This window comes from Sciurus carolinensis, chromosome 3 (assembly GCF_902686445.1).
Source record: "Sciurus carolinensis chromosome 3, mSciCar1.2, whole genome shotgun sequence".
NCBI lineage: Eukaryota > Metazoa > Chordata > Mammalia > Rodentia > Sciuridae > Sciurus > Sciurus carolinensis.
The window spans coordinates 87,890,636-87,902,832 of record NC_062215.1 but is presented as its reverse complement, the minus strand read 5'-3'; the positions used below and the strand labels follow the sequence as shown (position 1 = coordinate 87,902,832).

At 33.9% G+C, this 12,197-nt stretch overlaps 1 protein-coding gene across 1 annotated transcript in view; it reads right to left on the bottom strand.

Moving 5' to 3' along the window:
• Nucleotides 1-12,197, bottom strand: part of R3hdm1 (R3H domain containing 1) — a 198,524-nt gene that overhangs the window by 77,847 nt on the left and 108,480 nt on the right. The window contains 7 exon segments of the mRNA XM_047543950.1: nucleotides 531-757; nucleotides 868-918; nucleotides 998-1,035; nucleotides 4,128-4,223; nucleotides 4,865-4,973; nucleotides 8,733-8,873; nucleotides 8,957-9,016. Coding sequence (XP_047399906.1) covers nucleotides 531-757; nucleotides 868-918; nucleotides 998-1,035; nucleotides 4,128-4,223; nucleotides 4,865-4,973; nucleotides 8,733-8,873; nucleotides 8,957-9,016 — 722 coding nt within the window.

Below are 12,197 nucleotides of genomic sequence, written 5' to 3'. Positions count from 1 at the left end.
ATGTTAAGAGAAAAATTATGCACCAATGTATTCTAAACACAAAGCAGTTAAAAGAATGAGGAAATTACTATAATTTCCAGTCATTTATAACAGTTACACCATACTATTTTTCTTTGTTTTTTAAATTCCTTAAAAACTTCTAGCAATTTTATTCAATTTGGGAAAGGGAAATGTAGGACTTAAGCATGGAAAAAAAAAATCAATAACTGATAGTATTAGCTGAAAACTCAATGTTAAATAATTGTGGGTAAGGAATCATGCTTTTTAACTAGAAATAAGCAATGGAGAATTTTCAATCACCTCTGGGCACTTGAACAAGAGATGTGTCATCAAACCTACCTGATTATGATTATTTTTATTTTAACTGAAATTTGTAAACCTATCTCTAAGACAAAGAACAAATTCTAATGTCAGTGCACTACAGGTAGCAATTTTACATTTTTGGATAATCAAAGTCACATAATAAAAAGTTAAGACAACATTAGGCAAACTAATATTTTGATTGGATAGGACTAAGCAGATATTTATACCTGTTTTTGAAAGCCTGCCTATGCTTTTGTTGCTTCCAGAACTATCACCTCTTGTCAGGACTGAGATTCCACTAAAGCTGCTGGCTTTGGTTACAGCAGGCTTCAAGTTTCGCAGGGAGCTATCTGAATCTGTGCTGCTCCAGGGCCGTGGTTCTGAGTATTTCAAATCATTCTCAGTGCTGCTTTGATGGCTATTGGTTGATCTCCCTGAAGCATCTTTATTAACTCTGTAATTTAGAAATAAAACTTTGAAAAGCTAATAGGGGAAAGAAAAGAAAGAATAAAGAAAAAAATGCTTTAATTTTTCAATACTGTATTGAAAACAAGCTTCCAATACCTAAATATCTGGCGCCTCTGCTGGGTGCTACTAGCATCTTCATCTTGGATTCTGTTGGCATTTTAATAAGACATTTTAATTTTTATTAGCATCAGCCAGTAACCAGCATAGATGTTAAAAATTCTCTTACCTTTTGTCAATAATATAATTCTCTTGGGAACACAGGGACTAGAAGGAAGAGAGATAAAAACTTGAGCTTTTGTCAAATATATAATGCCACTTGTCGACCAATGATGACAACAAAATTCACGTGCACTAATATTTTAAAAGTATCCCCACCCCTAAAAAACTCCAAATTGGTGATAAGATACAGATATAAATTATAATGCAATTTTTTGTGGCTTAGAGAGACTATGCTTATTTTTTTTTTAATCTATTTTTATTGTAAACAAATGGGATACATGTTGTTTCTGTTTGTACATGGAGTAACGGCGTACCATTTGTGTAATCATACATTTACATAGGGTAATGGTGTTTGATTCATTCTGTTATTTTTTTCCTCCCCCCACCCCTCTCACCCCTCTTCTCCCTTTATACAGTCCCTCCTTCCTCCATTCTTGCCCTTCCCATCCCCCATTATGTGTCATCATCCGCTTATCAGTGAGCTCATTCGTCCTTTGGTTTTTTGAGATTGGCGTATCTCACTTAGCATGAAATTCTCCAATTTCATCTATTTACCATCAAATGCCATAATTTTATTATTCTTTATAGCTGAGTAATATTCCATTGTATATATATATATATATACCATAGTTTCTTTATCCATTCATCAATTGAAGGACATCTAGGTTGGTTCCACAATCTGGCTATTGTGAATTGAGCAGCTATAAACATTGATGTGGCTGTATCTCTGTAGTATGCTGATTTTAAGTCCTTTGGGTATAGGCTGAGGAATGGGATAGCTGGGTCAAATGGTGGTTCCATTCCAAGTTTTCTAAGGAATCTCCACACTGCTTTCCAGAGTGGCTGTATTTTATTTTTTATTATTATTATTTTTTGGTATTAGAGATTTAACTCAGGGGCACTTTATATCCCCAGCCCTCTTAATTTTTTTTATTTCAGATAAAAAAACTAAGTTGTTTACAGCCTTGCTAAGTTGCTGAGGCTGACATTGAACTTGCAATTCTTTTGCCTTAGCCTCCCGAGTTACTGGGGTTATAGGTGTGTGCTACCAAGTTCAGCTACTATGCTTACTTCTTATAGCTATGTATCTAGATGTCTTATTAATTTGGATGTGGTCCAAATTAATTTGAATTTAAACATTCTCTTCCAAACAAGTGAACCCATTTCATTATCATATATTCAAAGTATATACCAGTTTACAGATTCCACTTCATTCCCTTAACAAATATTTGATCAACAGAGCTTTGGTTGTAAATATAGCAGTGAATAAGCAGCCATGACTTTATGAAGTTTATAGTCAAACTCCTCTCCTGCTGTTAACTGGAGTCAGGCAGCAATCACTTTTGTTTGTATTACTACCAGTCTTCTGAGCAGTTTTCTAGTTACAAATTTTTGCCTTTTTCATTCATTTCATACAACAGAAGCCAGGGTGATTTCTTTCAAAAGTCATTCTGATTACACTTCTTCCACCCTTCATGGCTCCCTTTTAGCATGAGTCAGCAAACTATGGCCACTTATTTTTGTTAATTAAGTTTTATGGAACATAACCACTTATTTATGTACTGTCTCACTAAAAAATCAGATTTGAGTAGATATGATAAAAACTATACAGTTCAAAATTATATAGACCTTCATAGAAAAAGTTTTCAGACAGAAAGACAGACAGACAGAAACATACACATACACACACACACACACCAACAAAAAATTCCTAAAACCCCGAAGTCCAGATACTTTAACAAATTTACAGGGCTTAAGTCATTTGGTTCCTGTTTTCTCTGACCTGAACTTTCCTTACTTCCTATGCCAGTCGGGCTATAACCCTGCCACTGATTCTTTTAGTTTTTTATATGTCAAGGTCCCCCTTACCTATGGGCCTACGCATATATTGACCACATACTTGTAACTCTTTACTTCTGTAGATCACCTCTCAAGATAATTCTGCCACTCCCTACCCAATTCTGGTTTGTGGTTCTTCTATGCCTTTTCCCATAGTTTGTGGTAGTTCATAGCTATGTCCCCTATTACACCTTCATGTCTCTATACACAACCACACACCATACTGTCATTACTTGACTCCTTATCAGGGGCAGACCTCTTACAAACTAGTGAGAGAAAAGTTTATCTAATGTAGGCTCTGCATTCAGCAGACCTAGATTGAAATCCCAAGTCTGCTATTTTCTAGCTGTGAATTCCGGTTATTTTGCTTAGTCTTCTGGTATCGGAGTTTATCTGTAGAATAAAAACACTCATGGTATTGATCACACAGGGTTGTTTGAAAATAAATTATCATAAACTGACAATGGACATGTTCTTCGGTGTCAAGCATAGTACTAAGAAATCAAGATTTGTTAAATGTTATAAATTCTTTTAACTGATAGTCTTAATTTTGATGTTATTTCATCTTTTTCTTTTTCAAGAGCAAAAGTTTCTGGGCTGGGGAGATAGCTCAGTCGGTAGAGTGCTTGCCTTGCAAGCATGAGGCCCTGGGTTTGATCCCCAGCACTGCAAAAAAAAAAGTTTCTATATGTGGTAGTGTTAGCATATGTTTCATATATTTATATATCCTGGAAGAGTACTGAGTACTGCAAAGAAGAGGTGCTTAGCAAATGTTGGTAAAAACAAATTGATTCTCTTCTGGCAAATATGTATAAAATAATAAGACGTTCAGAAGATATATCCCATATAACCACTTATAAAGTGAAAATGATTATTAATAAAAAAAATCAATTAGTTTTATTAAAAAAAAAAGTTATTTATCAAGGAAAGTCCACTACAAACAAGTAGGATTGAGAAGTAGGATTGAGAATATATGACTTGTAGAAAGTTACCATGTTCTAAAAATCTTAAGTCTGTCAGAAGTCTGGAGAAAAAAAATTACACAAACATATACTAAGTCCAATAGTCTTTCAGTGACTCCTGCCATTTGCTTCTGCCTTTTCTAAAATTTTATATTATTGCTGCAATGTAGTATTTTTGTAAACTATTAAATTATTAAACAAAATGTTTTAATGTTTCTAAAAGGTGACCTTCCTTATGTGTAAAATAATAAACATGATCAACAGATTAAAAAGGACTGAGACCCTACAATGCAATTAGAATGTATCTAACAAGAAGTCCTAAATATTGGTACATACATCTTGGGAAAATATTCGGTCTCGAGCTTTCTGATATTCTTCTTCTCTTTCTTCAATAGACTTGCTTCTTCTGTCATCTTTCAAACGGATTCTCATCTAAAGAAAAGAGAACAATTAATAACTGGGAAAATGAATGTTATGGTTTAGATGTGGTGTCCCCCAAAAGCTCATGTGTGAGACAATGCAGGAAGGTTCAGAGGAGAAATGATTGTGTTGGAAAAGTCTTATCCCAATCAGTGATTTAATCCACTGAAAGGGATTAACTGAGTGGTAACTGAAGTGGTAGGGTGTGGCTGGAAGAAATGGGATTTGAGGCATCCGTTTGGGGTATATATTTGTATATGACAAATGGAGACTCTCTCTGCTTACTGATCACCATGTGAGCTGCTTCCCTCTACAACAATCTCCTGCCATGATGTTCAGTCTTGCCTCAAGTCTGGAGGAATGGAGCTGGCTGCCTATGGATTAAAACCTCTGAAACCAGGAGCCCATAAATAAGTCTTTTCTCCTGTACAATTAATTGTGCTGGTCCGGTCCTTTAGTCACAGTGGTGAAAAAGCTGACTAAAACAATGAACTACTGGTATAATAGGTCTTTTTTTTTTTTTTTTTTGAGGTGCTGGGGATCGAACCCAGGGCCTTGTGCTTGCAAGGCAAGCACTCTACCGACTGAACTACCTCCCCAGCCCAATAATAGGTCTTTGCATGTATAAAAATGCCATATTTGCTTTAGGTTACCTGGTTATCATCCTTGTCAAAGCTAGAGTTGTCTCTCTTAAGGATGTATCGTTTCTGAAAGTCTTCACCTCTCTCATCCTTAATATGTTCATTAAATTTCTGATCAGGTCTGAAAAAACAAAACAAAGAACAAAAAAGGTAATGCACAGTATTTATAGAAAAATCAAGCATCATTTAATGGAAAGTAATAAGTAATAAAGGTTACTAATTGGTTCTATTAATAGATAGTTATCTCATTTAGTCCTCACAATAATCTCATGAGAAAACACTATCCCCATATTATGGGTTCAAATAACAAGTTTTACCATGAAGTGGCTTTAGAACTTGTACAAGTTACTTAACCTTTCTATTTCCCAGTTTCCTCAATCTATAAGATGGGAATTACAATGTACCTATCTCACAGAGTTGTTCTAAAGATGAAATGAATACAGGAACAACATTTAACATGGAAAACACTTAGCAGAAGTTTATTTTTATAAATCTTATTGAGAAAACTGAGGTTCAAAAAACTTAAGCGAACATTCAAGGTCAAAGGATAAGTACACAACTGAGCCATAGTTGGAGCCCAGAACTGTCTGATAAAAAGCCTACGTATCCTCTCTCCATAGCCTCTTCTAAATATATGAGAAAATGCTGGTATGTGTATGAACGTATGGCACTATAGCATATATATTACATTCCTATGGTACCTAGTCTTATGTTATACAACTGGAAGTAATAAAATATTTTGTGTTGAATTAACTAAAAACTTAAAGAGACTACTTCAAGATGTATCCAAGTTACTAAAAATTTTTTTTTTTTTTTTGCAGGGAAGTGTCGGGGGTAACCAGGGATTGAACCCAGGGGTGCTTAAGCACTGAGCCATATCCCCACCCCTTTTAAAAAATGTTTTATTTTGAGACAGGATCTCCCTAAGTTGCCTAGGGCCTCACTAAATTGCTGAGGCTGGCTTTGAACTTTTGATCCTCCTGCCTCAGTCCTTGAAGCTGCTGGGATTACACGTGTGAGCTACCATGCCCACAACCAAAAATTCTTTATTACAGCAGGGCCAGGCTTTGTTTTACATTAACTGAAACAGGTTAGAAAAGATGAGTTCTGTTTTGGAGGTCAACATTGCAACCTAAAATAATGAATATGAATTCTTAGCAATATATTTTATAGCAATTAGTCTTTTCAGATTAGAAATGTTAAAATTTCTACTAAGACCTAGTTCAGTGGTTCCAGCCCTTGGAAAATATAATTATGAAATTTCACATCTCCAAATATATTCTTGGCTTCAAAAATTAATTCAATAAAACTCTGCGACTTAATGTCATTCTGTTATAACACTGAATTTTTCTTTTAAAATACATGATATAGAAAAATATATCTAATAGTTACAAAGAAAATCTAAATGAATCTTAGTTTTAAAAATCAAGTTCAAGTACATACAAATATATACAGATACATATCTATACATGTACACATATATATTATGAAGGTACAGAGTATATGAATACTCTTAGAAAATTCCTAATCATAATCCCAAATCCCCCATTATCAGCAAACTAAGACCTGATATTTCATTATATATAGGACCCAAGTAACACTGCTGAATATTTGCTGAATTTTTAAAAAGAACTGACTCCTGTAAATTATAAAGAAGATTTAAAAATGAGAATAATCTAAGCAAGCAAAAGAAATTTCTATTGTAAAACAGATTTAGATTTGTGAAATGGAGCAGATATTCACATAAAGGTATATAAATAATAAAAGGAACACAAACAGCTTTGTGATCAAAATGATGAGGAGTACGCTTTTCCTCTGGGATTTGGAAGATTATTTAGTTCTCACAATGGCAGTATCTTATTTTTATTACATTTTATGTCATTTACTAATGACATCTATTTTTCTAGTTGTTCAAAGTCACATTTTCTTACTCAAGGAGTTTGTAGTTGAGTGAGAGATTGTTATTCCAAAGTGAACTCTAAGGTTTAACCAAGGGCCTGGCAACTTTTCTAAGAGCAGCTGGATTCCCACACCAAATAACATTGGCAGGCATTTCTGCTAACCTTAAGACTGTCTTACCTCTTTCTTTTATAGATGCCTGAATTTACTGCCCTGCAATCGCCAACTTCCCGCTCCATTGAGACACCCCAGTGGACACCGGGTTGTTGACATCCACAACACCACTGGTTCAAGGCTGGAGCGGGTAATCTCCCTATGAGGAAAAGGTAAGTTTGTTTTTATTCAATGTGGAGCAGATCTCTAAGGTTTTCTGATTTACAACCTTCTTCATATCCCAGAAGATATAAAATAAAAATACAGTGTAACTTCAATGATCCGAAATGTTTAGTTGTAATTACATTATCAACCCAGACTTCTTTAAGCACATCATAAATATCTCTGCTTAGCTAAACTACTAATTACCATTATAAAGAGAACCCTAAAGTTTTCTGACATAATTCATAGCATTCAAATAACTGAGGTTACACTGTATTGAAAACCTTAGAGTCATCAGTCAAAAATGTTAGTCAAAATGCCTGCTAATGTACATGTGCTTAGGAATCCAGCAGCTCTGAGTAATGTTGAAAGGTACTGGTTAAATGAATTTGGTTAAGTGAAAAATTCTGTTCACTTTTAGTTCAGCTCATATCCTAATAGTTAATATCCTACTTTAGTCATTATATAACTAATTGGAAAAAGATTAACTAATATAGATATTTTAAGACCAAGGAACCAACGGATGAAAATTAAACCAGTTCCACATTTTTCGATAATCCCTGAAGAGAGGACTTTTCCCCCAAGACAACTACTTTTATTACTTTTACTTGTAGGAATAATTATTTTAAAAATACCAAATATATCTATTTAGTTGACAAAGGGCTATTTGAAATGGAAATAAACCAATGTAGTTCCAGAAAGCAATATGGTAGCTATAAGAGTAAAGGCCATTATAGCAGAAGGGACAAAGATGATTTAAATTTAAATGTGCAAACGGTATGGTTCAAACACAAGACTTTGAGAGAAGTCTGATTTCAGGAAAGGCAGAAAAACAATGGATTGAAGAGCATCATTTATGATATTGGAAGTAGACTACTGCTTATTACTATGGGCCCATGCTGCCACATATGAACTTGACAAAATTCTTTCTGAAGGCAGATACCAAATTTAAGCTGAACCCAACAAGTTGCATTAGAATAAGACTTACAAAGAGAATAGGTACTATGTATAAGTAGTAACTTGAATGTTTCTGCATGGGGCCCTCTGCTCCCAACATTAGCTTTGATGATTTACTTTACCAATACTATAAAGCAAAAAGCTTCTCTTAACCATTTAAAAAATTTCCTCAGTAAATTATACATACATAGCTCAGGTAGTAGATATAGCAATATGGATGATACTATATTAACCAAAAAAAGTCACACTTTCTTGAGATTTGCTAGAGGAAAGGAGTAAAATTGGGGCTCTTTGGAATGGACAGTAAAATGTTAGGAGACTGATTAAATGTGAGGGTATCAAAGACAAATTCTGCTCATTAAAAAGAAAAACAAAAAAAAAAACTAATTTGCCTGAGGCTGGCCATAGCTCTCTAAATTATATTAGTTTTAAAAACCTTTATAGAGAGTAGCTAACATGGTTGATACTATAACCTCTGAGTTAATTTTTTTAAACATGGGCCCCAGTCTCATTCATGTTCCTTATTTTAGTGCAGGTGGGTCCATTTTGTTCCTAGTGAGCTAAATGTATTTGTAGGTCAGATCACATAAGTTATCATGAAGCTTACTTAGACTGCAAAAACGTGGAAAACCTGAGATGAAAGATGCTGTGGGAAGATAAGAATTAGTACATAGGCATATAACATGTACCTACATCTATTGACACTTACATTCTTGTATTGCTAGTTTTGTTTACTATGACAGACTTCCCACTTTGATCAACATTGTGGTCTAATCCAAAGTAAGCAGCTACTCTGTGTAATAGCATCCTATGGTAAGATGTCATTGGGGGGAATTTTTTACGTGGAGACCTAGAAGTAGAAGAAAAACCAATTTAGTAAGTCAAGGAGAATTGTGATGATAATTTATTATCTTGTTAAATGTCAGGACTTACTCATTATTACCAATGAAATCTAAAATTTCTTGTTCCAATTTCAGCAGCATCATTCTGTCCCTGAAACAAAGTATGAAGACTTTTGTATGTAAAAACTTAACACTGAAGTAATCATAAATGTCAACAGGTTATGAATATTCATAGCTATTTTCCCCTTTATACATTCAGAACTATCATAAGCTTGATGTGAAAACATTTACATGCTTTCTAAAAAATGTTATGAGACTGAAAAATGATTTTCTTAACTTTTCATTACAAAAATTTACACACACACACACACACACACACACACACACCAGTGTAGAGAGAGTATGTAAAATACACCCAACTTTGACAATTACCAACATGTGGCCATTCTTAAAAGCATTCAGCTCTGCTAATTATCACAATACTTAAGAGTACATAAGTACTATAGTATACTTATAGTATGTATAGTTTGCTCTATAAATATATGTGTAGAAAATTAAGTTTTTACTTCCTTATTCAATAAAGCGAGAATTAGCAGGAAAACAATCATCTTTGGTTAAGCTCATGACTTTGTTATGCTGACCTCCATAGAAACAGTACTCTGAAGAACATGTATTGCTAATAACAGGAATATTCTTATGGGACTACAATGCTAGTATGCAGATGCGGCTATGGCAGAGAAGTGTGAACTACATTATTAACTCTATTGCAGAAAAAAAAGACTTTTCAACTCATTCTGTAAACTGCTATTACGTACTTTCAAGGCTTTGAGAAATCTTTCCAAAAATATCAAAGTGAAACCAAAGACGTCCAATGTATAAAACAAATTAGCACTCAAGGGTTCTATTTAGTACGCTTAGGCTATAATGAATTAATGGTACCACTTTCCAAAGGTGTACAAACCAAGAACATGGCTCCTGCTTTTCTATGCTCACTGGAAATTTCATGTGCATGTGAAAAACAAAAAAGCAAAAAAACAAAACAAAACAAAACAAAAACCCAAAAAACCAAAAAACTCAAACCTCACATAACCTTAAGCGTAAGAAGCAGATCATTCAGTTCTGTCTTCCAAATTTAAAGAATCAAGAAAATGAGGCCAAGGGATTAATGGCTCTCTAAAATAAACACTATGTAGGAGAAACTTTTCAGATTTTAATACAGGAGTTAACAAGCCTGGCTTAGGTCACCTGAAAGTCTATGACATCAATCATGAGTTTGATTCCCTCTGTACACTGCAAAAGAAGTTTTGTAAAACTAATACTTTTTATCCTGTTCATATATGCCACAGATATTTAATCACATTTTTATACTAGTTTAAAAAGTCAAGAGAAAACTATGCCTACCTGACGACTTCAAACCCAAAGCTGGGAAGAAAATGACATTTTAACACAGATTCTAGCAATGTTCAATTTTGCCCTCAGACCTGATGCCCTCATATTCTCCATATCAGTTGAACATATACCCACTGTATCATATTAGAAGCATGAGAATTCTAGGCTTGTTACCATTCTTTTTCTAATTTTCCTACCTTGTTAATGTCTACTAAAAATTTTGTCTGCCTTTTGTTTTTTTCCATTGGGTCTCTGGCTTGATTATTACAATGGCGGTAAATACTGTCTCCCTATATATTTCCTTATTCTGTCCTAATCTATTCTATATGCAGCATGGATAATGACATATGCACGTATTTATATAAAAGCATATTTTTTGGGTACCAGAGCTCGAATACAGGGGTGCTTAACCACTGAGTCACATCCCCAGCCTTTTTAATTTTTTATTTTAAGACAGGTCTTGTTGAGTTACTTAGGGCCTTGTTAAGTTGCTGAGGCTGACTTTAATTTTGTGATCCTCCTGCCTTGGCCTCAGAGCTGCAGGCATGTGCTGCTGTGGTAATGATCTCTTTGTTTTTGTTCTAATTAGGTAGTTATATATGACAGTAGAATGCCTTTTGACACATCATATATAATGGAGTATAACTTCTCATTTTTCATGAGGTAGAATCATACCGGATATGTAATCATATATGTACATCGGGTAATAATGGGTTTCCCATTGCTGTTAGAATTGAACTTTGGTAATATGGCCTACAAGACCAGGCATAAACTGGTCTTCATCTATTCTTCCAGTTGCAATGACTGATCCTAACTCAACTAAATTCTTCCTAGTCTTGCTTATTTCTGTTCCTTGAATATGCTGTTCTCTTTGCTTAAAATACCCTCTTAATATGCTTTTCTTAAAATTTGTTTTTCTTTCATTTAATAGCATTTATTACAATTATTGTTTTTTCTCAAGCATTGTTTGTTACATGTATTTTACATATATAATTAGATGCAACAAATATATTTTGCATGAAGTAAATTAATGAAATTATTTTATCCAGAAGGTCTTTAAATATCCCCACCCTTAATTTTGGGGGGAAGGATAGGGAATTTTACTTCATAAAATTTTTCCCTAAGAAGCATTTATTTGTTTAACTCTAACACCTCTTTTTATCTCAGCTTTTGGGGTCAATTTATTTTGAGATCATGCAATTTTCAGTAATTTTATGATATATTTTATACTATTCATTTTTTTTTTTTTTTTAATTTGGTACTGGGGATTGAACCCAGGGTTTTTAATCACTGAGTTACATCCACAGTCCTTTTATTTTTTATTTTGAGACAGTGTCTCGCCAAGTTCCTGAGGCTGGTCTTGATCTTTCTGCCTCAGCCTTTTGAGTCACTGGGATTACAGGTGTGCGCCACTGCAACTGGCTTACACTCATTTTTTTAAAAAAAGAGTCTGAAGCAAGCAACTCATTTAGAATTCACAAAACAATGCATTTAAATTGATTTACTGTAAACTGAACAGCAGGTATATTTCAAGTGTTTTTTTTTTTTTCAATGTACCACCATTGAAAAAAATTTCTAATGTCTCTGTGAAAGAAAATAAAACCTAAAAATTATACTATTGATACAAATTCAGGCTTTTCCTCCTTAAATTTTAGATCTATGAATTGCAGAGGATTTTCTGTCTGGGCTGCATACTATTTAAATGAAAATCCTCTGCTTTTAGTAGTACTTGTCAGAAAAATAAGAGTGACAACTCTTCTAAGGTTTTAAGTTTACACCTTCTACCTTTTATTCACAGTGTTTACTTCAAGATTCCAAGTTTTCAAATCTATTATCAAGGTTAGGTCTTTTGGCAATTGACATAAGTTAAAAGTTAATAATCCTTTGTAGGAGTATTACATATAGGACTAGAATTAATGGGTTCATGAGTTACTTTTCTTAAG